This window comes from Nyctereutes procyonoides, unplaced genomic scaffold (assembly GCF_905146905.1).
Source record: "Nyctereutes procyonoides isolate TBG_1078 unplaced genomic scaffold, NYPRO_anot_genome, whole genome shotgun sequence".
In the NCBI taxonomy this organism is placed as follows: Eukaryota; Metazoa; Chordata; class Mammalia; order Carnivora; family Canidae; genus Nyctereutes; species Nyctereutes procyonoides.
Window position 1 is genome coordinate 5074139 of NW_026575131.1, and position 24581 is coordinate 5098719.

Consider the following 24581-nt stretch of genomic DNA (forward strand, 5'->3'; position numbering starts at 1 on the left):
TTTCAGTTCAAGGAGAGCCTCAGTATTACAGTTTATCACAGTAATATTACAGTAGCAATATTTATACACTGTTTATAACTCAGGCTTTAGAAAAATTTTCAAGAAGTTTATGATAGTATTAATAACTTCTATGTGTTGAATTAATATTTAACATATTATTCATTAATCCTCACATCAGTCTCCTAAAGTAGTCATAATATGTCCATGTTAAATTTGAAGAAACTGAAATTTAGAGTGTTTAAGTCACTTGTTCACTTTATTTCAGAGCCCAGGTCTGTCAGATTCTGTAGCCTGATATACTCATACAATGTTGACTGCTTTAAAATGTCTTACAGGGGGGATCCCTGGGTGGCTCAGGGGTTTAGCACCTGCCTTCGGCCCAGGGCGAGATCCTAGAGGCCTGGGATCGAGTCCCACATCGGGCTCCCTGCATGGAGCCTGCTTCTCCCTCTGCCTGTGTCTCTGCCTCTCTCTGTCTCTCTCTCTCTGTGTGTGTGTCTCTCTCTCTCTCATGAATGAATAAATAAAATCTTTAAAAAATGTTTAAAAAAAAATAAAATGTCTTACAGGTAAAGTGAGTATCTAAATCAGAAAGCATATTATTCTATCAGTTAAGAATTTCATATATCTGAAATTGGTAGAATTAACTTGCAGGGTAATAATAAATTCAACCACAATTCTAAATGTTCATTGACTAAAGAAGGATTTAATGAATGTGCTCTGATAAAGCAACTGGCCAGTCTTTTCTTCATAATTACAAATAAACAGAGCTAGCAAATATGTGTACGTAGATACTGGGAGATGTATTTTTGCAGGATTTGCCTATCCTGCTATATCTTTTTTTTTAAATTTTATTTATTTATTTATGATGAGAGAGAGAGAGAGAGAGAGAGGCAGAGACATAGGCAGAGGGAAAAGCAGGCTCCATGCACCGGGAGCCCGATGTGGGATTTGAACCCCGGGTCTCCAGGATTGCGCCCTGGGCCAAAGGCAGGCGCCAAACCGCTGCGCCACCCAGGGATCCTATCCTGCTATATCTTAGCAGAGAACCAATTTATACGAAGCATTTTATAAACTGAACATCACTGTGAGAATATTGTATTCTATTGTCTTTATAATGTGATATTTTTTTTTGGTGGTAAAATTAATGCTATGAAAGAAAAAAATTTTTTCATAACTACACCCTTGCTGGGTCATGATCAGTCATGATAATGCTTTATAAACTTGAGATCTGTTTCACTTACCATGAAATTCACCCTTTAGAATTACATAGTTTTGGGGCACCTGGCTGGATCAGTTTGTAGAGCATGTGACTCTTGATCTCAGGGTCATGATTCAAGCCCCAATTTGGACATAGAGCCTACTTTAAAAAAAATATATATATATATATAGTTTAGTTGGGTTTTGATACATTTACAGGGTTGTACAGTCAGCACCATCATCCCCCAAAGAAGCTCCATACCTATTAGCAGTTTTTCCCCAATCACCCATCCCCTCAGTTCTGGGAACCACTAATCTACTTTCTATCCCTATGGATTTACCTATTATGGACATTTTTATATGAATGGAATCATGAAATATATGGTTTTTAGTGACTGATTTCATCCATGTTGTAGCATGTATCAGTACTTCATTCCTTTTTATTACTAAATAATACTCCATAGCTTAAGATATACCACTTTTTTTAGGTTTATTTATTTATTTATTTATTTATTTATTTATTTATTTATTTATTTATTTATTTATTTATTTATTTATTTATTTATTTATTTATTTATGAGAGACAGAGAGAGAGAGGGGCAGAGACACAGGCAGAGGCAGAAGCAGGCTCCCTGCAGGGAGCCGGATGCAGAACTCATCCCAGGACCCTGGGATCACACACTGAACCAAATGCAGATAGATGCTCAACCACTGAGTCACCCACGTGCCCCACTATACAAGTTTCTGTGTGGACATATGTTTGCCTTTCTCCTGAGTATATACCTAGGAGTGAACTGTTGATTCATATGGCAGCTCTGTTTAACTTTTGAGGATTGGTGAGACTATTTTCCAAAGAGGCTGTATCATTCTATATTCCTGCCAGCAGTGTATGAGAGTTGCAGTTTCTTCACATCCTCCTCAACATTTGTTATTTTCTAGTTTTCTGAATAGTAGTGTGTATGAGATGGCATTTTGAATGTACTTTTGATTTTTATTTCCTAATGATGACAAGTGATGTTGAGTGGCTTTTCATGTGCTTATTGGCTATACTCTGGAGAAGTGTCTATTCAAGTCTTTCATTTTAATTGGGTTGGGTTTTTTTATGTTGAGTTTTAGGAGTTCTCTATATATTCTGGATATTGTCATTTTAGGTCTTAAATTAGATTTTTTAATCCATTTTGAGTTATTTTTTGTACATGGTGTTAGATAAAAGTGCAACTTCATTCTTTTGTATATAAGTATCCAGTTTTTCCAGCACGATTTGTTGGAAAGACTGTTCTTTCCCCCACTGAATGGTCTTGACACCCCTATCAAAAGTCTTTTTATATGCCAGGTTTGTTTCTAGGATCTCAGTTTTATTCCTTTGACCTGTATGTCTGTCTATACGAATACCACACTGTTTTGATTACTTTAGCTTTATAGCAAAATCAGGAAGAGTAAGTCCTTCAGTTTTATTCTTTTTCAAGGTAGTTTTGGCTATTTTAGGGTCCCTTAAGATTCAATATCAATTTAAGGATGGATTTTTCTGTTTCTGCAAAAAAATATCATTGGGATTTTGACAGGGATTGCATTAAATCTGTAGGTCACTTTGAGTAGTACTGACATCTTAGCAATATTGTAACATAGATTATGTTTCCATTTACTTATATCTTTAATTTCTTTTCCCAGTGTTTTATAGTTTTTATTGTAGAAGTCTTTTTTTACCTCTTTGGTTAACCTAATTGCTAAGTAATTGATTCTTTTTGATGCTATCATGATGAAATTTTTTAATAATTTCCTTTTCAGATTGTTCATAGTATATAGAAATGCTACTGATTTTTCTGTGTTGACTTAGTATCCTACTACTTTGCTGAATTTATTTATTCTAGCAGACCTTTTTAGGAAGGAGGTCCTTGATTACATTATTTGCAGACAGATAATTTTACTTCTTTCCAATTTGGATGCTTTTTCTTGCATAATTGGTCTGACTAGAACTTCCAGTACTAGATGGAGTGGAAGTTGTGAAAGCAGGCATCCTTGCCTTGTTCCTGATCTTAGAGGAAAACTTTGAGTCTTTTACCACTGAATATGATATTCACTCTGAGTTTTTCATACATGATTTCAACTATGTGGAGTTACTTTTCTTCTATTCCTAGTTTGTTGAGGGTTTTTTTTTTTTTTTTTAATCATGAAAGGGTGTTGAATTTTGTCAAATGCTCTTTCTTTCTCCAGCTATTGAGGTGATTGTGTGATTTTTCCCCCCTTAATTCTATTAATGTGTATCACATTGATTTTTGTATTTTGAACCATCCTTGCATTATAGGAATGAATTCCACTTGATGTCATGGTGTATAATTCTTTTAGTATGTAGCTGAATTCTGTCTGCCAGTGTTTTGTTGAGGATTTTTACATTAGTTCATAAGCGATACTGATCTATAGTTTTCCTGTAGTGCCTTTGTCTGACTTTGTATCAGCTTCATAGAATAAGTTAGGAAGTGTTCCTGTTCAGTCTTTGGTAAAGTTTGAGAAGGCTTAATATTATTTTTTTCTTTAAAGATTTAGTAGAGGGATGCTTGGGTGGCTCAGTGGTTGAGCATCTGCCTTTGGCTCAGGACATGATCCTGGGATCCTGGGATTGAGTCCTGGAGTCCTGCATCAAGCTCCCTGCAGGGAGTCTCTGCCTCTCTCTGTTTCTTATGAATAAGAAGGTAGAAATTACCAGTGAAGAATAAGGTAGAGATTACCAGTGAAGCCATCAGGTCCAGGGATTTTCTTTGTGGAGATATTTTTGATAGTTGATTCAATCTCCTTCATGGTTATAGAACTATTAGTATTTTCTGTTTCTTTATGATTTAGTCACAATAGATTTTGTGTTTCTAGGTCTTTGACTTGTCTAGATTATTCAGTTTGATACCATACAGTTGTTCATAGTATTCTCTTAAAATCCTTATAGTTCTGGGGATCCCTGGGTGGCGCAGCGGTTTGGCGCCTGCCTTTGGCCCAGGGAGCGATCCTGGAGACCCGGGATCAAATCCCACATCGGGGCTCCCGGTGCATGGAGCCTGCTTCTCCCTCTGCCTGTGTCTCTGCCTCTCTCTCTCTCTCTCTCTCTCTCTCTCTGTGCGACTATCATAAAAAAAAAATCCTTATAGTTCTGTATAGTAATATCTTCACTTTCACTTCTGATTTTAGTAATTGGATTTTTTCCCCCTAATTTTAGTAATTGCAGTCTTTTCTCTGCCGCCCCCCCCCCAACCCCCAGGCCATCTAGCTACAGGTTTGTCAATTTTGTTGATCTTTTCAAAGAACCAACTTTTGGTTTAATTGATTTTTCTCTGTTGTTTTTCTATATTTCTTTTATCTCTGCTATAATTTTTATTATTTCCTCTCCTAATTTTGGGTTCACTTTATTCTTTTTCTAATTCATTAAGTTGTAAAGTTAGGTTGTTCATTGGAGATCTTTCTTATTTTTTTAGCCAAAGCATTTATAGCTCATAAATGTACCCCATAAGACTGCTTTCACATTGTCCTATAAGTTTTTTGTTTTCATCCATCTGTAAGCTTTTTCAGATTTCCCTTATAATTTTCTCTTTGATTCATTAGTTACAGAGTGTGTTAATTTCCACATATTTGGAACTTTGCTGGTTCCCTCTCTATGATTTCTAACTTCATTCCCCTATGGTCAGAGAAGATACTTTATGTTATCTGTCCTTTAAAATCTTTTTTTTTTTAAGATTTTATTTATTTATTCATAGAGACAGAGAGAGAGAGAGGCAGAGACACAGGCAGAGGGAGAAGCAGACTCCATGCAGAGAGCCTGACCTGGGACTCGATCCAGGGCCTCCAGGATCACGCCCTGGGCCGCAGGCGGCGCTAAACCGCTGCGCCACTGGGGCTGCCCTGTCCTTTAAAATCTATTGAAGCCTAATTTATGGCCTCACACGTCTGTCCTAGAGACTGTCCCATGTGCACCTGAGAGATTTTTCTGAATATTTTTGTTTCTGGGTAGACTGTTCTATATAGTGTGTTAGATATGGTTGGTTTACTGTGTTCTGTAAGTTCTCTGTATCCTTACCTATTCTGTCCATTATTGAGATTCGGATGTTGAAGTCTCCAACTAAACAGCAGAAGTGTTTCTCCCTAAAACTGTCAGTCTTTGCTTCACATATTTTTGTAGTCTGTTATTAGATGTGTAAATGTAATTGTTATATGTTTTTGCTGTATTGAACCTTTTGTTAATATGTTGTGTCCTTTGCCTCTTGTAATCTTTTAAAATTTGTTCTAAATTGTTTGATAGTAGTACAGCCACCTGTACTCTCTTGGTTACTATTTGTGTAGAATATCTTTTTCCTTCCTTTCATTTTCAATCTATTTGGTCTTTCTTTCTAAAATGAGTCTCTTGTATGGGGTGCCTGTGTAGCTCATTTGGTTAAGTGCCTTTGGCTCAGGTCATGTTTCTAGGATCAAGCCCAGTGTCAGACTCCCTGCTCAGAGGGGAGTCTGCTTCTCCCTCTCCCTCTGTCCATGCCCCCCCACCTCCACCATGGGTGCTTGTGCTTGCTTAAATAAAATCTTGGAAAAATAAAAAGAGAAAGAAACATGAGTTTCTATACATTCTGCCAATCTCTTTTTTGAATGGAAAGTTTAATGTATTTGCATTTAAAAAATTGCTGTTAAAGGAGGAACTTCTATCATTTTGCGTTTTTTTTTTTAATATCCCTTATAGGGTTTTTCTGTCCCTCATTTCTTATATTCCTGTTTTCTTTTGTGTTGATTTTTTTGAAATTCTTTAAATCATTTTTTGAAATGTTTAAAATTGTTTCTCATTTCCATTTGTATATGTTTTATAGCTATTTTCTTTGTGGTTACTATGGTGATTATATTTAACATCCTGAAGTTATTCTAGTTTGAATTTATATCAGCTAAACTTCAGTGACATACAAAAATTTCCCTTCTTTAAGCTCTGTTCTTATCCCTTTTAGTTGTTGATGTCACAAAATTACATCTTTATACATTGTGTGCCTCAAGATCTAAGCTAATAATTCTTTTAAATGCATCGGTTTTCTAAATTATGTGGAAAGCAAGACTTGGACTTTCTTTCTTTCTTTCTTTCTTTCTTTCTTTCTTTCTTTCTTTCTTTCTTTCTTTCGATTTGGAGTTTCCAACCAAACTTACAATAGTACTTGCTTTTACATTAATAGGTTTTTTTCTTTAAATGTTTGTCTCTTAAGTCATGTAGGAAACAAAAAGTACATTACCAACCATTGTTACAATAATACTAACTTTTGTAATTACCCAGGTATCTACCTTTAGTGAAATCTTTATTTCTCTGGTTAGCTTCAGATTACTGTCTAGTGATCTTTCATTTCACTGTGCAGAACTCCTCCCTTCAGTATTTCTTGTAGGGTCGGTCTAGTGATTATGTTTTTGTTTATTTGGAAATGTCTTAATTTCTTCCTCACTTGTGAAGTACAGTTTGGTCAGGTGTAAGATTCTTGGTTGACAGGTCCCCCTCCCCCTTTTGAGCACTTTGAATATATCAACTGACTGTCTTCTGGAGTTTCTGATGAGAAATCTGCAAGTAATATAATTGAGGTTCCCGTGTATGTGAGAATTAGTTTCTCTCTTGCTGCTTTCAAGATTCTGTCTTTTGAAAGTTTGTCTTTGAGTTCCTCTTACTTAGAGTTCATTGAGCTTCTCAGGTATTTATATTCATGTCTTTCTTCAGATTTGGAGCGGTTTTGGCCATTATTTCTTCAGGTATTCTCCCCGCCTCTCTCTCTCTCTCTGCTCCTTATGGACGCCCACGGTGCATATGTTGGTCTATTTGTTGATGTGCCATAGGCCCCTTAACACTCTGGTCACATTTCTTCAATGTTTTTGTTGTTGTTTTGTTTTTCAAATTCTAATTTCCATTGTTCTGTCTTCAAGGTTTTTTATTCTTCTGCTTCCTCAAATCAGATTTTGAATCCCATTCATGAATTTTTCATTTTGGTTATTGTGCTTTTTTTTTTTTAAGATTTTATTTATTTATTCATGAGACAGAGAGAGAGGCAGAGACACAGGCAGAGGGAGAAGCAGGCTCCCTGCAGAGAACCTGATGCAAGACTCTATCCTGGGACCCCAGGATCATGACCGGAGCCAAAGGCAGATGCTCAACCACTGAGCCACCCAGGTGCTGTGATTATTGTACTTTTTACAGAATTTTTCTAGTTTTCATTTAGGTTTTTTCATCTCTTCATTGGTTCTGACTTCAGCCACATCTTCCTTTAGTTCTTTGAGTAACTTTTAGAAAGTTGTTGTAAAGTCTTTGTCCAGTAGACCTGACATCAGATCTTTTTAAGGAATCATTTGTGTTGATTTATTTTCTTTTGAATGGCTCATACCTTCCTGTTTCTTTTTGTTTCTTTCTTTCTTTTCTTTTCTTTTTTTTTTTTTTAACCTTCCTGTTTCTTTGTATACCTTGTGATTTTGTTGTTGTAAGAACTGGGTACAGTTTTTGCCCATTTGAATCCAATGATGTGGTAACTCTGGAAATCAATCTCCCCTCTTCCTAGGATTGCAGGATTTTCATATAGGATGTGTGTTTGTTTGTTTGTTTTTAATATTGTAGGCTGTGTGGGTACCAAGGATCATCCTGATGTATAAGCTTAAGGTCTTCTAAGGTCTTTTCTCAGACCTGTACATTTGCCTGGGTATGTTACAACCACTTTCTAATTTTCCCTGTATATGCATTTGCTTTTGAATGTCCTTGTCTTTAATGGTTGAAATCCCAAAAGAGGAAAGAAAATTGGTTTGGGAAGAAATAATCCAGCCTTGGAAATCACTTAAGCTAGAGTTGGACGGGCTTGCAACAATAGGGGGATGAACCGCAACAGTGGCTGCCCCCTCTTTATTTGTCCCTCTGCGATCAGAAGTAGCAATCAGCGACTGGAGCACACATCCCAATATTTGGAGGACAAGGGTCCTTTTTGCCCATGTAGGCTGCCACAAGTTGTGTCAAGCTATTTCAGGAACATATGCACAGTTGCTAATTTCAGAGCAGAAATGGAGGATGGGCTGCTGCTACCCTGCTAAGAGCTGAAATTGACAGAAATTAACTACAGTTTATTGTTCAAACCTTCTCCTGAAGTTGCAAGTCTTCAATATCCAGTAGACTCCCAAGTCCCAAAATAGTTATGTCAGACAGAGTCCACCAGTACAGTAAAGGTTTAGTAGGGGAGACAGATTCCTGGTTCTTCCTACTCTGCCATCTTCCCAGAGTTCTCTCAAATTGATTTTTTCCTATATAGTATTAGGGTCTAGTTTCATTCTTATATGTGTTGTATTCAGTTGCTTCATCACCATTTGTTGAAGACTCTCTTTTCCCCATTGAATTGTCGTGGCACTTTTGTGGAAAATCGTTTGACCGTATATGTCAATTTTTTTCTGGGCTCTTTTTCTATTTTATTGGTCTAAATAATCTGTTTTTATGACAGTGCCATGCTGTTTTGGTTACTGTAGCTTTGTAATAAGTTTTGATATCAGGAACTGTGAGTCCTCCAACTCAAAACAGTTAAATGTTGTTTTGGCTATTCTGGATCCCTTGGATTTTCATATGAATTTTAGCATCAGCTTGTCAATTTATGCAATAAAAAGGCAGGTGGAATTTTGATAGCAATTAAGCTAAATCTATATAGATCAACTTGGGTAGTTTTGCGAACTTAACAGTATTAATCTTCTGATCCATGAACACAGACATCTTTACATTTATTTAGTTCTTTCAATGATGTTACATAGTTTCCAGTGTATAAGTCTTACCCTTTTGAGGTATTTATTCCTATTTTTGATGCTATGGTAAGTGAAATTATTTCCTTAACTTCATTTTCTGGTTGTTTTTTGCTGATGAATAGAAATACAGTTGATTTTTATGTGTTGATCTTGTATCTTCCAACTTTGGGACTCATGTATTAGCTCTAATAGTTTTTTTGGAGTTTTTAGGATTTTCTGTATGATCATGTCATGTCATGATCATATCATCTATGAATAGAGGTATTTCTCTTCCTTTCCAAATCTGGATGCTTTTCTTTCGTTTTCTTCCCTAATTGCCCTGGCTAGAAGCTCCAATACAATGTCGAGTACATATGGCAAAAGCAGGCATCTTTGGTTCCTGATTTTAGGAAGAAAGCTTTCAGTAATAGGGTGCTTGGGGTGGCTCAATTGGTTAAGTAACTAACTCTTGGTTTCGGTTCAGGTCATGATCTTGAGGTCATAAGATTGAGCCCCATGAGGGTTCTGTGCTGGGTGTGGAACCTACTCGATTCTCTCCCTCTGCCCCTCTGCCAGCCTCCCACTCCCCCCCCCCCGCCCGACTCTTGTGCATGCTCTCTCTCAAATAATCTTTTTTTTTTTTTTTTTAAAGAAAGCTACCAGTCTTTTACCATTAAGTATTGTGTTAACTGTGAGTATTTTTATAGGTACTCTTTATCAGATTGAGAACTTATTTTCTGTTTCTAGTTAGTTGAATGGTTTTATTATGAAGTAGTATTGGATTTTTGTCCAGTGGTTTTTCTGTGGCAGTTGAGATGTTGAGGCTTTTATCCTCTGTTAATATAGTGTATATACATGTGGTGGGCCAACCTTGTATTTCTGAGGTCAATCCCATATAGTCATGATGTAGAATTTTTTTTTTAGGATTTTACTTAGCACGCACATGAGCAGGGGGAGGGGCAGAGAGAGAAGCAGACTCCCCACTGAGCAGGGAGGCCAACAGGGGGCTCAATCCAGGGACCCCAAGATCATGACCCAAGCTGAAAGTGGATGGACACTTAATCAACGGGAGCCTCCCAGACACCTTCATGGTGTATAATTTTTTATATGCCTCTGGATTCAGTTTGCTAATGTAGGATTGTTACATCTATATTCATAAAAATATTGGTCTGTAGTTTTCTTATTTCTTTTTTTTTTAAGAGTGAGTGAGCATGTGCAAGCAGGGGAGGGGCAGAAGGAGAGGGAGAATCTTGAGAATCTTAAGCAGGTTCCATCCTCAACGTGGAGTCCGACCGGGGGCTCTGTCTTACCATCATGACCAGAGCCAAAATCAAGAGTCATTTGCTTAACTGGTTGGCCACCCAGGCGCCCCAGGTTATACTTTTTATTTGAGGAAAAATAGTATCTGCTCACTTCAGATGCCTAGGTGACCACTCAGAACCTTGAACCTTGCCTTTGGTAGGTATACCTAAGTTCTAGACCTTTGTATAATAGATGGGTTTCTCCCAGTCCCATCCCAGTGGGACTGGGGGGGGGGGGGCGGGAGGTTACAGGATTCTTTCACAAGTAGTTTTTCGGTGTAGCGCTGATTGTTTTTGCCATCCTTGGTGGTGTTTAAGAGCCTTTCTTCTGGAAACTATCATCTTAGAGGAGTGTTTCACAGCTGGTTTTGGAGACAGTGAAAGCATTCAAAGATCATTTCTAAAAAGTTGACTGTAGTAGCTATTTTATTAAAGTTGTATAGAGCAGATCTGAAAAATCTGTGTTTTTTGGGGAATTTTTTTGTTTTATTGGGAGAGTTTGTTTTTGCATTTTCAACATTAGAAATTGTTCTTTTAGGATTATATTTTCTTATAGCCATCCTGTGGCAATATCTCATTAGTTCTTTGTCATTCTGGATCCAAACACCAGAACTACTCAAGTTTATTACTCAAAGCCGCGGTGAAAGCAAGAGGCATGGTCCTTAGCCACCACTTGGCATTTTTCTGAGCCCCCTATGATCCAGCCCACTTCTCGCCCACAGGTACCACGGACACAGACCTCTCGGCCGGAATCTCCAGGGATGACCAGCCCCTCCCCGCGCATCCAGATAATTTCCACCGACTCTGCGGTAGCTTCACCTCAGCGAATTCAGGTATCTGCACCAATCCCACATGGTTCCAGCCTCCTGCCCAAAGGCAGTCCTGCCTTCTGAATCCTTTCCAGAACAAATCTGCCTCGGAATCTCACTATGGAGTTGTGCTTCTTGGGCATCAAGTACAGTACAACCCCCTTGATTCTTTAAAAAAGAAAAAAGCTTACATTGATTGAACTAACTTTTAATACAAAAGTCTAAACTGTTGTTTGAAACTATTAGGATCAAAGTAACGTTTAATTACTTACATGCTTCCAAATTGAGAAGCTACATGTCCTAGTAGTTAAGTGGATGAGCCTCCATTTGAAGTCAGCACCCTACTTTTTAGTATTTTGACCTTGAAAATTACCTTTTCAGTGCCTCCCTTTTTTCCATTTAGAAAATGTATTTAAACCTCATTAGGTTATTGTGAGAAATCAATGGAATATTGCTTGTAAAGTGCTTAGAATAGTGATTGGCACATACTGATGTTTAGTATGTACTAATTATCTGTATACAGTAGCGTTTATTGCTAGTATTTTTGTTAACTAATTGATATTCACTTATATAAGTCCAGTCTTCCCCAGAGCTCTGACCCTGCCTCTGGCCCATTGAACAAAGAGAAGATAGGTGTATTGAAATAATGATCAACACACTGAGAGGAAGGGATAGTATGTTGATGACACACAGATTAAAGATTCAAAGTTACCTTAACAAGCTGAATCAAAAGTCCAAACAAAAAAAAAAGGAGTGAAAAAAAGAAAAAAAAAAAACAATGAGTGGCAGAAAAAAACAATTAGTTAACATAACATGAGTTTGAGAGAATTCCAGGGAGGATAGGTAATTTGAGTGAATGGCTTCATACATAGTTGATTCCAAGCTCAGTGCAAGTGAACAGTATGATATCACAACTAGATAATTTCTGTAACATTTACCCACTCTTAAAAGTGATTTTTATGGACTACCTATTATAAACTAAGCATAGAAGAGTTCTAATAAGTAAAATTATAAAGAAGTTAAAGATTATTTTCTCATTATGTCTGTATTGCATACTAATTTATCATAAATACTGAAGCTCATGTAAGTCATTTTAACTTCAGTAGGAAACACATATCTTGAGTGTTTGGAAATTCAGAATTATTCCTCAGAATTAGGAACTTTATAGCTAAATTATTTATTCTCTTTAATTTTGTTCTTATTTGTTCATTATGACTTGAAAGTAGGTCCTTTATAGTTTTGTGTGGTAAATGTTAGGATTCTGCCTATATAACTCTCCCCACTCTGGAAAAGGAGCTAACTGCATTTAACCATGGCCTCACAACATCTGAGGGCAGATGAGAACATAGAAAGTTCCCAGGAAACTGTCAGTTAGCTAGAGTAAGTATCAAGAGTAGTGCACATTACCCCCATATTGGTATGAGAAGAATCTCTCTTTTCCTAAAGGGCCACTTTAGTATTCCATTTCTTTTTTTTTTTTTAAGATTTTATTTATTTATTCATGAGAGACACACACAGAGAGAGAGAGAGAGAATGAGAGAGAGAGAGGCAGAGACACAGGCAGAGGGAGAAGCAGGCTCCATGCAGGGAGCCCGACACGGGACTCGATCCCAGGTCCCCAGGATCACACCCTGGGCCAAAGGTGGTGCTAAACCACTGAGCCACCCGGGCTGCCATAGTATACCATTCTTAAAGTGGGGCTATTCCCACGTGCTGGTGTTTGGCCCATGGTGACACTGCTGTCCAGCTGGATCGCGGTAAGGTCCCTTGAACAGAAAAGTCTTGTAGAATAGATGTTTGGTGTTGAGCTTTTAGTCTTTCTGGGGAAGATAACCTTTTGGCAAGAGTTTTATGTGCAGTGAATATAGTTGAAATCTTTACATTATGAACTCTCAATAAAATTGGACATACCCTAAGTGCAACTGAACTGTATTTCAAGGTTTGGTGTTTTGTTTTGTTTTAAAGGAAAGTTAAGGTTATAGAATGATTCCTTGATTCTTGATGTTGGTGGTGATGGCTTCAATGAAGTTTTCATTTCTAGCCCTGACTTCAGTGATGGATCTCCAATACCCTGAGGCCTAGAGAGAGAATAGGTGCTGTGTTTTCATGAATAACAGTGCTTAGAACCTCAATGGTGGCTTCTGTGATAAAGCTGGGAGGGAAAGATACAGTAAGGGTGATAGGGCTAGGTGACATTGAGGAGCTTTAGCTCTGAATGGAACAGACTTGGGATCAAATCTTGTCTCCACTCAGCTATGTGACTCTGGAGAAAGTTTCTGTAACCTCTATGGCTATAAAATGACAATAATAGTACCTATCTAATAGGACTTTAAAAGGATTAAATGCTAAGTTTTATTTTTATGTAATTTCAGACTTACAGAAAATAGTACTGGGAAATCCTGTATATATACCCAGAGTCACTGTTGTTTGTTAACATTCTGAGTGAATATACATACATGTTTTCTGAATCATTTGAGAATAGATATCGCACCTCTTTGCCCTAAATGTTTCAGTATGTATTTTCTAAGAACAATGACATTTTCTTACATAATGACAATCTATAGTTATCAAAATCAGGGAATTTAAAAAAAAAATCAGGGAATTTAATATTTAAACATGATATTATCTAATCCATAGTTCATATTCTAAACTGTCATCAGTTGTCACAGTTAAGTCCTTTATAGCTGTTTTCTCCCACAGCAAGATTTATGTTACTGTTTTTAATAATGATAATAAGGTGACAGCACAAGACCAATATATCTATTTATGCAGGCCAGCAGAAGGTGATCTAGAACATAGACATGTATCTATCAGTATCTTGTCATCCTAATAGCTGCAAAGGGGCTTTGGGGCCAAGCAGGAAGGGTGGCAGTCCTCAGAGTGGGAGGAGTAGCCTGTGGCTAGCATTTAGAGCCATGTTTTGGAGATAACAGAGGACTAGGGTGGGGGCTATGGAAGAGATAGGGAGGTGAGAAGAGCCATAGGAGAGAACCCACTTGTCTGAGAATGAGGCTTAATCAGACCCATCCAATCACAAGGTAGCTTCTCAATAAATCTCATAGATTTTCATCAGAATGCAGTGTTTGCAAATTTTGTCTTTATTGCTTCCCACATGACATAAACATTAGGTTCAAATATATATTTTTTAGTTGAGCTTTTAAAGCAATCAAAGTAGATGAAAAGAAAAACACACTTGAACATGTCATAAACCAAATTTGACATACTGGAGATCATCTGGCATGCTCACTTGTGCTGCCATGTTCATTTTTGGTGGCAGACCTTGGTATAAAGCTTCTCTTGCCATTTTTGTGTATTTTAAGGTTTTTGAAATATTTCTCTATATTCCCCACTTCAAGTTCATGTTTTGTTTTGTGTTTTAAGATTTTGTTTATTTATTCATGAGAGACAGAGAGAGAGAGAGGCAGAGACACAGGCAGAGGGAGAAGCAGGCTCCATGCAGGGAGCCCGATGTGGGACTCCATTCCGGGTCTCCAGGATCACATCCTGGGCTGATTGTGGTGCTAAACCGCTGAGCCACCCGGCTGCCCAAGTTTGTTTTAAGAGCATCATTGTATTCAGTGTTTGACCTACGGAAATGTTTGAATTTGAGCTTATATAAAATATATGATAAAATAATTCTTTGGTGTACTTTATATATTGAGGTTTCACATTTTACTAGGAAGGACTTCTGTTATATATTGTTTAAGAGTTTGAAATCTTTACTTGGGCTCTTAAAGTACCTTCTTACCTATTTCCCTCTTCTATCAGCTCTTTATTCCTGCACATCTCTTCTTGAATGCCAGTTTGTTCTCTGTCCTTTCCATGTCCACAACCATCTGACGTTTTCTTTCTCACTGCAATATTCTGGCCTCTCTCAGGTACTCATTGCTGTAACAAAATTACACCACACCAAACAGGTAGGGTAAACAATACATCTCCCTCCCTCCTTTTCCCTGCATCACCCAGGTCTCTTCCAGGAGGTAACCACTATTACCATATTGCTTATTTGTTTTTTCAGAGATAGACTATACATATACACTAAAAGCACACGCATAAATATGTACAGCATATTTTTCATGCATGTAGACATTCTGTCTAGACTCTTCTATACACTCTTTTGTCTTAACATCTTTTAGAGGTAGTTCCATATGGTAAAAATAGCTCCCCTTTCTCTTCAGTGGCAATTTTGATATCCTGTGGATGCTGCAGTGAATAACCTTTTTTACCTGTCTAATATAGCACATCTGTAGGATCAATTCCTAAAACTAGGACTACTAGGAGAAAGGGTGTATCCATGTTTAAGTTTTTTATTGAGGTGTAATTGACCTATCACATCATAATAGCTTTAGGTATACAACATAATGATTTGGTATTTGTATATATTATGAAATGATCACCACAGTAAATCTGGTTACCATCCATACCCATACATTGTTAGAAATTTTTTTTTCTTATACTAAAAACTTGGAACTTTCTTTTCTTTCTTTCTTTCTTTCTTTCTTTCTTTCTTTCTTTCTTTCTTTCTTTCTTTCTTTCTTTCTTTCTTTCTTAAGATTTTATTTATTTATTCATGAGAGACACACAGAGAGAGAGAGAGAGGCAGAGACACAGGCAGAGGGAGAAGCAGGCTCCATGCAGGGAGCCCAACGTGGGACTCCAGGATCAGGCCCTGGGCTGAAGGCGGCGCTAAACCGCTGAGCCACCCGGGCTGCCCAACTTGGAACTTTCAAGTATGCAACACAATATTATTAATTATAGTCACCGTGCTGTATATTTCATCCCCATGACATTTATTTTATAACTGGAAATATGTACCTTTTGACCTCCTTTGCCCATTTTGCCCCTTCACCCTCCCCACCCCCTGCCAACTTCCCCACTTCTAGGAGCCGCCAATCTGTGCTCTGTTATCTATGAGCTCTTTTTTTTTTTTAAAGATACCACTATAAGTGAGATCATATAATATTTGTCTTTGTCTTCTTTGCCTGACTTACTTCACTTAGCATACTATTCTTAAGGTCTGTTCATATTGTTGCAAGTGGCAAAATTATATTCTTTTTTGTGGCTGTATAATACTCAATTGTATAAAAATAAATACACACATAAATACATACATACATACTACATTTTCTTTATCCATTCATCCATCGATAGGTTATTTCCATATGTTGGCTATTGGATATGCTGCAGTGAACATTGAGATGCATACATCTTTTTGAGTTAGTGTTTTCGTTTTCCTTGGATAGATACCCGAAATTAGAATTGCTGGATTATCTGATAATTCTGTTTTTAATTTTTTTTTAAATTATGGCCACTGTTTTCTGTAATGGCTGCACCAATTTACATTCCTTCCAGTTTGTGTGTGAGGGCTCCTTTTTCTCCACATCCTTGTCAACACTTGTTATTGCTCCTTTTTTATTTGATACTAGCCATTCTGACAGGTGTGAGGTGATATTTCATGTGGTTTCAGTTCGCATCTCTCCGATCATTAGTAATGTTGAGGAGAAAAAAAAGTAATGTTGAGGAACTTTTCAGTACCTGTTGGCCAACCTTCTGTCTTCTTTTGGAAAATACCTATTCAGATCCTCTGCCCATTTTTTAATCAGTTTGTTTTTTGCTGTTGAAGTGTTTTGAGTTTTAATATACTTTGGTTATTAACCCCTTAACAGATATATAATTTACAGGTATTTTCTCCCATTCAGTATGTCTTTTCATTTTGATGGTGTCCTTTGCTGTGCAGAAGCATTTTAATTTCATATAGTTTCAGTTGTTTATTTTTGCTTTAATGTCAAATACAAAAAATCATCACCAAAACTGATGTTGAATTTACCATCTTTTTATGTTTTCTTCTAGAAATTTTATGGTCTCAGATGTTACAATCAAGTCTTCCTTTTATTTTTTTTATTTTTAGATTTTATTTATTTGAGCAAGAGAGAAAATGGGAGTTGGCACAGGGCAGAGGAAGAAGAGAGTGAATGCCAAGCAAACTGCTTAGTGTGGAGCCCAGTGTGGGGCTCAATCTCATGACCCTGAGATTATGACCTGAGCTGAAATCAAGAGTCAGATACTTAACCGACTGAACACCCAGGCACCCCAAGGCTTCCCTTGATTTTGAGTTGGTCTTTGTGTAAGGTGTAAAATACTGGTTCCATTTCATTCTTCTGCATGTGGCTATCCAGTTTTCCCAGTATCATTCTTTTATTGAAGAGACTGTCCTTTCCCCATGGTATATTCTCAGCTCCTTTGTCATAAATTAATTGACCATATATATGTAGGTTTATTTCTGGGCTTTTTCTTTTGTGCCATTCATTTAATGTGTCTGTTTTTATGCCAGTACCATACTATCTTGGTTACTATAGCTTTATAAAATAGTTTGAAATCAAGTAACATACTTCCAGCCTTGTTCTTTTTTTCTCAAGGTTGTTTTGGCTATTGGTCTTTTGTGGTTCCATGCAAATTTTAGGATTGCTTTGTTCTATTTCTGTGAAAATGCTATTGGAATTTTGATAGGAATTGCATTAAATCTGTAGATTGCCTTGGGTAGTGTAGACATTTTTCCAATATATGAGCGCAGAATATTTTTCTATTTGTGTTTTCTTCCTTTTTTTTATTAATGTCTTAGCATTTTCAGTGTGCAGGTCTTTTACCTTCATGGTTAAATTTATTCCTAGGTATTTTATTCTTTTTGATGCAATTGTAAATGAGATTGTTTTCCTAATTTCTCTTTGTGATAGCCTGTTATTAGTTTATAGGAACACACCAGATTTTTGTATGTTGATTTTGTATCCTGCAACTTTGCCAGGTTCACTTATTAGTTCTAACAGGTTTTTGGTGGAGTATTTAGGCTTCTCTTCTCTTTCTTTCTTTCCTTGGCTCCATGTTGGGCTTGAACTCACAACCTGGAGATCAAGACCCGAGCTGAGATCGAGTCAGACACTTAACTGACTGAGCCACCCAGGTGCCCATTGTCTTTACAGTTTTCTATGCATAATATCATGGCATCTGCAAATAGTGACAGTTTTACTTCTTCCTTTAGTTTGGATGCTTATTTTTCTTGCCTAACTGCACTCGCTAGAACTTCCAGTACTCTTGAATAAAAGCAGCAAGAGTAACCATTCTTGTCCTATTCCTGATATTAGAGGAAAAACTTTCAGCTTTTCACCTTTGAGTATAATGTTAGCTGAGTGTCTGTGTGTAATTTTGTTTCTGTTGTTTGTTTTTTAAGATTTAATTTTTATTTATTCATGAGAGACACAGAGAGAGGGAGGCAGAGACGCAGGCAGAGGGAGAAGCAGACTCCATGCAGGAAGCCTGACGTGGGACTCGACCCCGGGTCTCCAGGATCACACCCTGGGCTGAAGGCGGCGCTAAACCCCCGAGACACCCGGGCTGCCCTCTGTGTGTAATTTTGACAGTCATTGCCAGGCTGCCTTCCAAAGAGGTTGTTCCAACTTATAGTCCCACCAGCCCAATATGAGGGTGCCCATTTCCCTACACACCCACCTATATATTATGCTGTATATACTGTTTAATCTTTTTGAGTATCAAGCTGATGCTTAAATTTTATATAATCATAAATAAGAAAGTACTTTTTTCCCCATCTTTTACCATAACTCTACCCCTTTACATTTCAGCCAATAGGCTTTTTGAAAATTGCCTAATTTTATTATGATTATCTTTTACATTAAATGTATTTTGTGATCCGATTATAAATACATATATTAAAATATTAGACTTTTCTAGAACCACTGCTCTGAAATATCCAAGATCAGTCAATCAGCTAAGTTTCTGTTTAATAGGAGGATTAATATGTGGAAAGCTCACAGGAAATAATTTCTAAAATTAGGAAATATATAAAATAGGGGATATATAAAATAAAAAATAATTCTGGACTCATTTTTATAGTATTGGCTGTAGTCCTTTGCTGCACCTTCTCTGCCAGACTGCCAAATCTTGAAGTTCCTAAGGATTCCAGTCTAGGCCCACTCTCTCCTCTCTGTACTCTCTCTGAGCCCATGGCTTAAATGTCATTTTATATAGTGATTCCCAAGGAGGTATCTATGGCCCAGACCTCTGCACTGAACTCCATTTGGTTCAGAATATTTTAAATTTTTCTTAAGACTTCTTCTTTGACCCATATGTTATTCAGAAGTGTGTTATTTAATTTCTAAATATGTGGGTATTTTTTAAACTATTTTTCTGTTACTGTTTCTAGTTTAATTCCATTATGGTCTAAGAACGTACTTTAGGATTCCTATTTTTTCTTAAGTTGTATTCTGTTTTGTTTTGTGTTTTTCATTTGTTTTTATTGAAGTTCAGTTTGCCAACATATAGTATAACACCCAGCACTCATCCCATCAAGTGCCCTCCTCATTGCCTGTCACCCAGTTACCCCGACCCCCTGCCCACCTCCCCTTCCGCAACCCTTTGTTCATTTTCCAGTTCTCTCATAGTTTGTCTCCCTAATTTTTCCCACTCAGTTCCCCTCCTTTCCCTTATAATCCCTTTTACTATTTCTTACATTCCCCATATGAATGAAACCATATGATGATTGTCCTTCTATTGACTTAGTTCACTTAGCATAATACCCTCCAACTCCACCCATGTCAAAGCAAACAGCGGGTATTCGTCTTCTCTGATGGCTAATACTCCATTGTGTGTACACACACACACACACACACACATACACATACACATACCACATCTTCTTTATCCATTCATCTATCGAAGGACATTATGGCCCCTTCCACAGTTTGGCTATTGTGGACACTGCTGCTCTTAAGTTGTATTTTATGGCCCAGAATGTGATCTGTCTTATTGAATGTTCTAAGAAAGCTTGAGAAGAATGTGTACCCTCTGTTAGGTGGATTATTTTATAAATGTCAATTGTATCAGGCTGATTGATTGTGCAGTCCAAGTCAACTATGTCCTTATTGATTTTCTGCTTCCTTAATCTACCATGCTGACAGGGAAACAATGACATCTACAATTATAATAGTTGATTTTTCTATTTCTCCTTGGCAGTTTTATCCATTTTTGCCTCATGTGTTTTGAACTCTATTGTTAGGTGCATACATGTTTAGACTTGTTATGTATTTTTAGGAATTAACCCGTTTATCATCAGGTAATTCCCCTCTTTATGCCTGATATTTTCCTTGTTCTGAAGTCTACTTTGTCTTTAAATTAAATTCAGTTATCCCAGCTGTCTTTTGATTAATGCTAGCATGGTGTCTTACTCCATCCCTTTACTTTTGATCTATTTGTGTCTAGGGTTTCCTGTTGACAATTTATCTTTGAGTCTTCCTTTTTTTATCCAAACAAGTCTTTGTCTTTTAGTGGTATATGTAGACCATCCACATTTAAAGCGGTTATGGATATATTTGAATTAATGTTAACCATGTGTGTAACTGTTTTCTCTTTGTTGCCAGAGGCTTCCTTTTCTGCCTTATCTGGTTTTGATTGAGGAACTTATATGATCCCTTTTATCTCTTACTGTATCAAATATACATATTTACAAATGTTTTTAGTTGTTGCTCTAGAAATTAACAGTAATTATTTTAAGCTAATACAAGCCTACCTTCAGATGACACTTCTGTTTCACATGTAATGTAGGTTCTTTATAACAGTGTTTCCAATTCCTCCCTCCCATCCCTTGAACATTGCTGTCATTCATTTCACTTATCCACATGCTGTAATCACCCAGTACATTGTTACCATTATTAACTTAAACAGTTATTTTTTAGATCAATTAGAAATTAAAAAATAGGATTTATTTTGCTTTCACTTACTCCTACAGTGCTCTTCCATTCTTTATGTACATTCTAACCTGTATCATTTACTAAAAAAAAGCTTTTAACACTTTTTACAGAGCAGGTTTGCTGGTGATGACTTTTCTTAGTTTTTGTTTGCCTGAGAAAGTATTTCTCCTTGACTTTTTTTTTGTTGTTGTTTTTAAAATTATTTTCAGCAAAATTCATAGGACATAAAATTAACCATTTTAGGGGCACCTGGGTGGCTCATGTAGTTTAGTGTCTGCCTTTGGTTCTGGTCATAATCTTAGAGTCCTGGGATCGAGCTCCACATTGGGCTCCCTGCTCAGTGAGGCGTCTGCTTGTCCCTTTCTCTTTACATCTCCTCGCTACTTGTGTTCTTTCTCTCTCTCTCTCCCAAAATAAATAAATAAAATATTTTTTTAAATTAACCATTTTAAAGTGCACAGTGCATTGGCATTTAGTACATTCACAATGTTGTACAACCACTACCTTTGTCTAGTTCCAAAACATTTCCATCAATCTAGAATACAACCCCTTACCCATTAAGCAATTTCTCCCTGTTCTTCCTTCCCTCTAGCCCCTGGCAACCACCAATCTATATTCTGTCTCTATGGATTTATCAGTTTGGGACATTTCATATACATGGAATCATATAATATGTGACCTCTTGTATCTAGCTTCTTTCACTTAGCATAATGTTCATTTACCTATGATCTTGCACGATCAGTACTTCATTCCTTTTCGTGACTGAATAATATCCCATTATATGGATAGACCACAATTTGTTTATCTAGTCATCATCCACTGATGGACTTTTCTTCACTTTTGAGGGATACTTTTGTCAAGTATCCCTGCTTTGGTGGTTTCTTTCTTTCAGCATTTGAACTATTTCGTTCTGCTATCTTCTGGCTTATGTAGTTTTGGATAAGATATCTGCTCTGAATTTTATCCTTGTTTCTCTATAGATGAAGTATTTCTCCTTCCCTGCCCTCACCCCCCAGCTTTTTTCAGTATTTTCTCTTTGCTGTGGTTTTCTGTAGTTTGAATATGTTGAGGAAATATAAATAAAAGAAACAAAATCTTCTCCCACCCAGAAAACCTCTCTGTAAAGGTAGATAGAAAACAGAAAAAACAAGTTTCTTTCCTTTTTAAATTTTAATATTCAAATAACCTCTACACCTAATATGAGGCTTAAACTCACAACCCTAAGATCAAAAGTTAGTTATGTGTTCCACTGGCTGAGCCAGCCAAATGCCCCTTTTTTTTCTTTTCTTTTTTTTTAATAAGCATTAAATCAGAATGTGATATGCATTACAGGTAGTCTTCTAAGAAATTGCAAAGACAGAAAGGAATTTCACTCATTTGTATAGCCAAGCAGGTTTGTACCTACAACCCATTACATCATACATGTTTTCAAGATCCTAACTTTATCAGGGAAATTATGGAGACCACCTGTGCTAATTAGTCGGCTTTATTGGGGACTCAACTGGGGGTGCAGGGTGGTTCTTAAATCTTTATGATGGGAAGTATGCAAATAGGAGCAAGGTGCCCACCAGGTTAGGCCCTTACTCTCCCAGAGGCTTAGGAGGTAAGGGAACTATCGCTCTTGAAGTTTATATTTCGAAATGATGGTTCCCAGATCCTTGAGAAAACATTCCTGAGTTGTGAGCTGCAAAGAGACTTGTGTTACCATTATAAAGATTTACATACATCTGGAGAAGACAGAGTTTAAAAAGAAGAGGGGAAAGAAGTTTTTCCTTTATTTTCAGCAGGGAAAATTAAGCCTCATCTTTAACTTGTATTTGGCCTTTAAGTTGGGTATGTCTAGATGTAGTAGTTTAGTATTTCATCTACTTGATGTTTTCTTTTTTTTTCTTTTCTTTCTTTTTTTTTTAAAAATAAAGATTTTATTTATTCATGATAGAGAGAGAGAGAGAGGCAGAGACACAGGCAGAGGGAGAAGCAGGCTCCATGCACCGGGAGCCCAACGTGGGATTTGATCCCAGGTCTCCAGGATCGTGCCCTGGGCCAAAGGCAGGCGCCAAACCACTGTGCCACCCAGGGATCCCTACTTAATGTTTTCTGAGCTTCATAGATTTATGCTTTGGTGTTTGTCATTAATTTTTGAGAGTTCTCAGCTATTTGTACTTCAAATATTTCTTCATTCTCCTTCTGCTATTTCAGTTATGCATATGTTCTATCTTGAAATTGTCCCATAGTTCTTAGATACTCTGTTCTGGGTTTTTTTGTTATTTATTTTTCCTCATTTTTTACCTTTGCATTTCAGTTAGGTCATGGTGACCTATCTTTAAGTTCACTGATTATTTCCTTGGTTGTATCCAGTGTATTGATGTGCCCATCGAGGCATTCTTCATTTCTATTACCGTGTTTTCAACTTCTAGCATTTCTTGCTTTTTGAGAATTTCCATCTTACATTTCTCATCTGTTCTTGCATGTTGTCTACTTTTTCCTTCGAGACTTTAACATACTGATCTTTCTAAGTTCCTTTTTTGGTCATTCCAACATTTGTGTCCTGTTGAAGTCTGATTCTGATGCTTGATGCTGGTTTTATCTCTCTGTTCAGATTGTGTTTTTTCTTGCCTTTTGGCATGCCTTTAAAACCAGACAGTATCTGTGATGTTAGGTAATAAGAACTGAGGTAAATAAGCCTCTAGAGGCTTCAGATTCCCCTAGTGTCTTTGTCTTGGTCTCTCCTCTTGACTTTGAGCTTCCTTGGATATTCCTCCTCACAGAGTGTGTGTCTTGAAGCTCTTCCAGCTATAATCTACTGTTATACTGGAGCCCTGTTGGTGTGGTGGTAAGGTGTGGGTGAGGGGAAGCATTCTATCATCTTATAATAAAATCTCAGAATTTAGTAGGCCAGTGTCCCTGGGCTATTTATAAAGAGTTCCAGGACTCAGTTCCAATTTGGGGCAGGGTTGGAGGGGTCCCACATACACAGCACCAGGCAGTTCTGACACTATCAGTGCAGAGATAGCATCAGATTCCACAGACTAGTGATTCAGCCCTATGAGACTGCCCCCTACTCTCACCTCAGACACCAATCACAAGGCCCTGGCTCCTGACCAACCAGCTGAAGATGGAAGGTTCCAGTGTTCAATTAATTTGCCAGAGCAGCTCACAGAACTCAGAAGCACTTTTTTTTTCAAAGATTTTTTTTATTTACTCATGAGAGACAGAGAGAGGCAGAGACACAGGCAGAGGGAGAAGCAGGCCCCATGCAGGAAGCCCGACGCAGGACTTGATCCCTGGTCTCAGGATCACACCCTGCCTGGACTGAAGGTGGTGCCAAACTGCTGAGCTGCCTGGGCTGCCCATGGGAAGCACTTATTCATGTTTACCAGTTTATTAAAGGATACAAATCACCAGCCAAATGAAGAGATACCTCAGGCAAGGTGCCAAACAAGGAAGCTGCCAGCCTTGCAAAGCTTGGGGCCAGCTTGGTGACACATGGAAATGTTCTGGTTCCCCAAGCATGGAAGATATCTGTAATGGGGCAAAAAGCTGTTCTCCTCGGTTTATGGAGGCTTTATTACATAGTCATGATTGATTGAGTAATTGGCCACTGGCTGATTTTACCTCCAGCCTCTCCCCCAAACCCGTATCCCTGATGAAGGAGGGGTACTGAAAGTTCCAACCCTTTAATCACATGGTTGATCCTTCTGACAGTCAGCCCCTGCCCTTGGGAGAGGTCCCAAAAGTCACCTTCATTAATGATAAGACACTCATCTCGCTTTTATGACTTAAGCATT

At 37.5% G+C, this 24581-nt stretch overlaps 1 protein-coding gene across 4 annotated transcripts in view; it reads left to right on the top strand.

The window, feature by feature from the left end:
• Positions 1 to 24581, top strand: part of NR2C2 (nuclear receptor subfamily 2 group C member 2) — a 98325-nt gene that overhangs the window by 40234 nt on the left and 33510 nt on the right. For all 4 annotated transcript variants that reach the window (XM_055343316.1, XM_055343315.1, XM_055343318.1 and 1 more), the window contains one exon: positions 10952 to 11062. In XM_055343316.1, coding sequence (XP_055199291.1) covers positions 10952 to 11062 — 111 coding nt within the window. The remainder of the gene's footprint in view (positions 1 to 10951; positions 11063 to 24581) is intronic.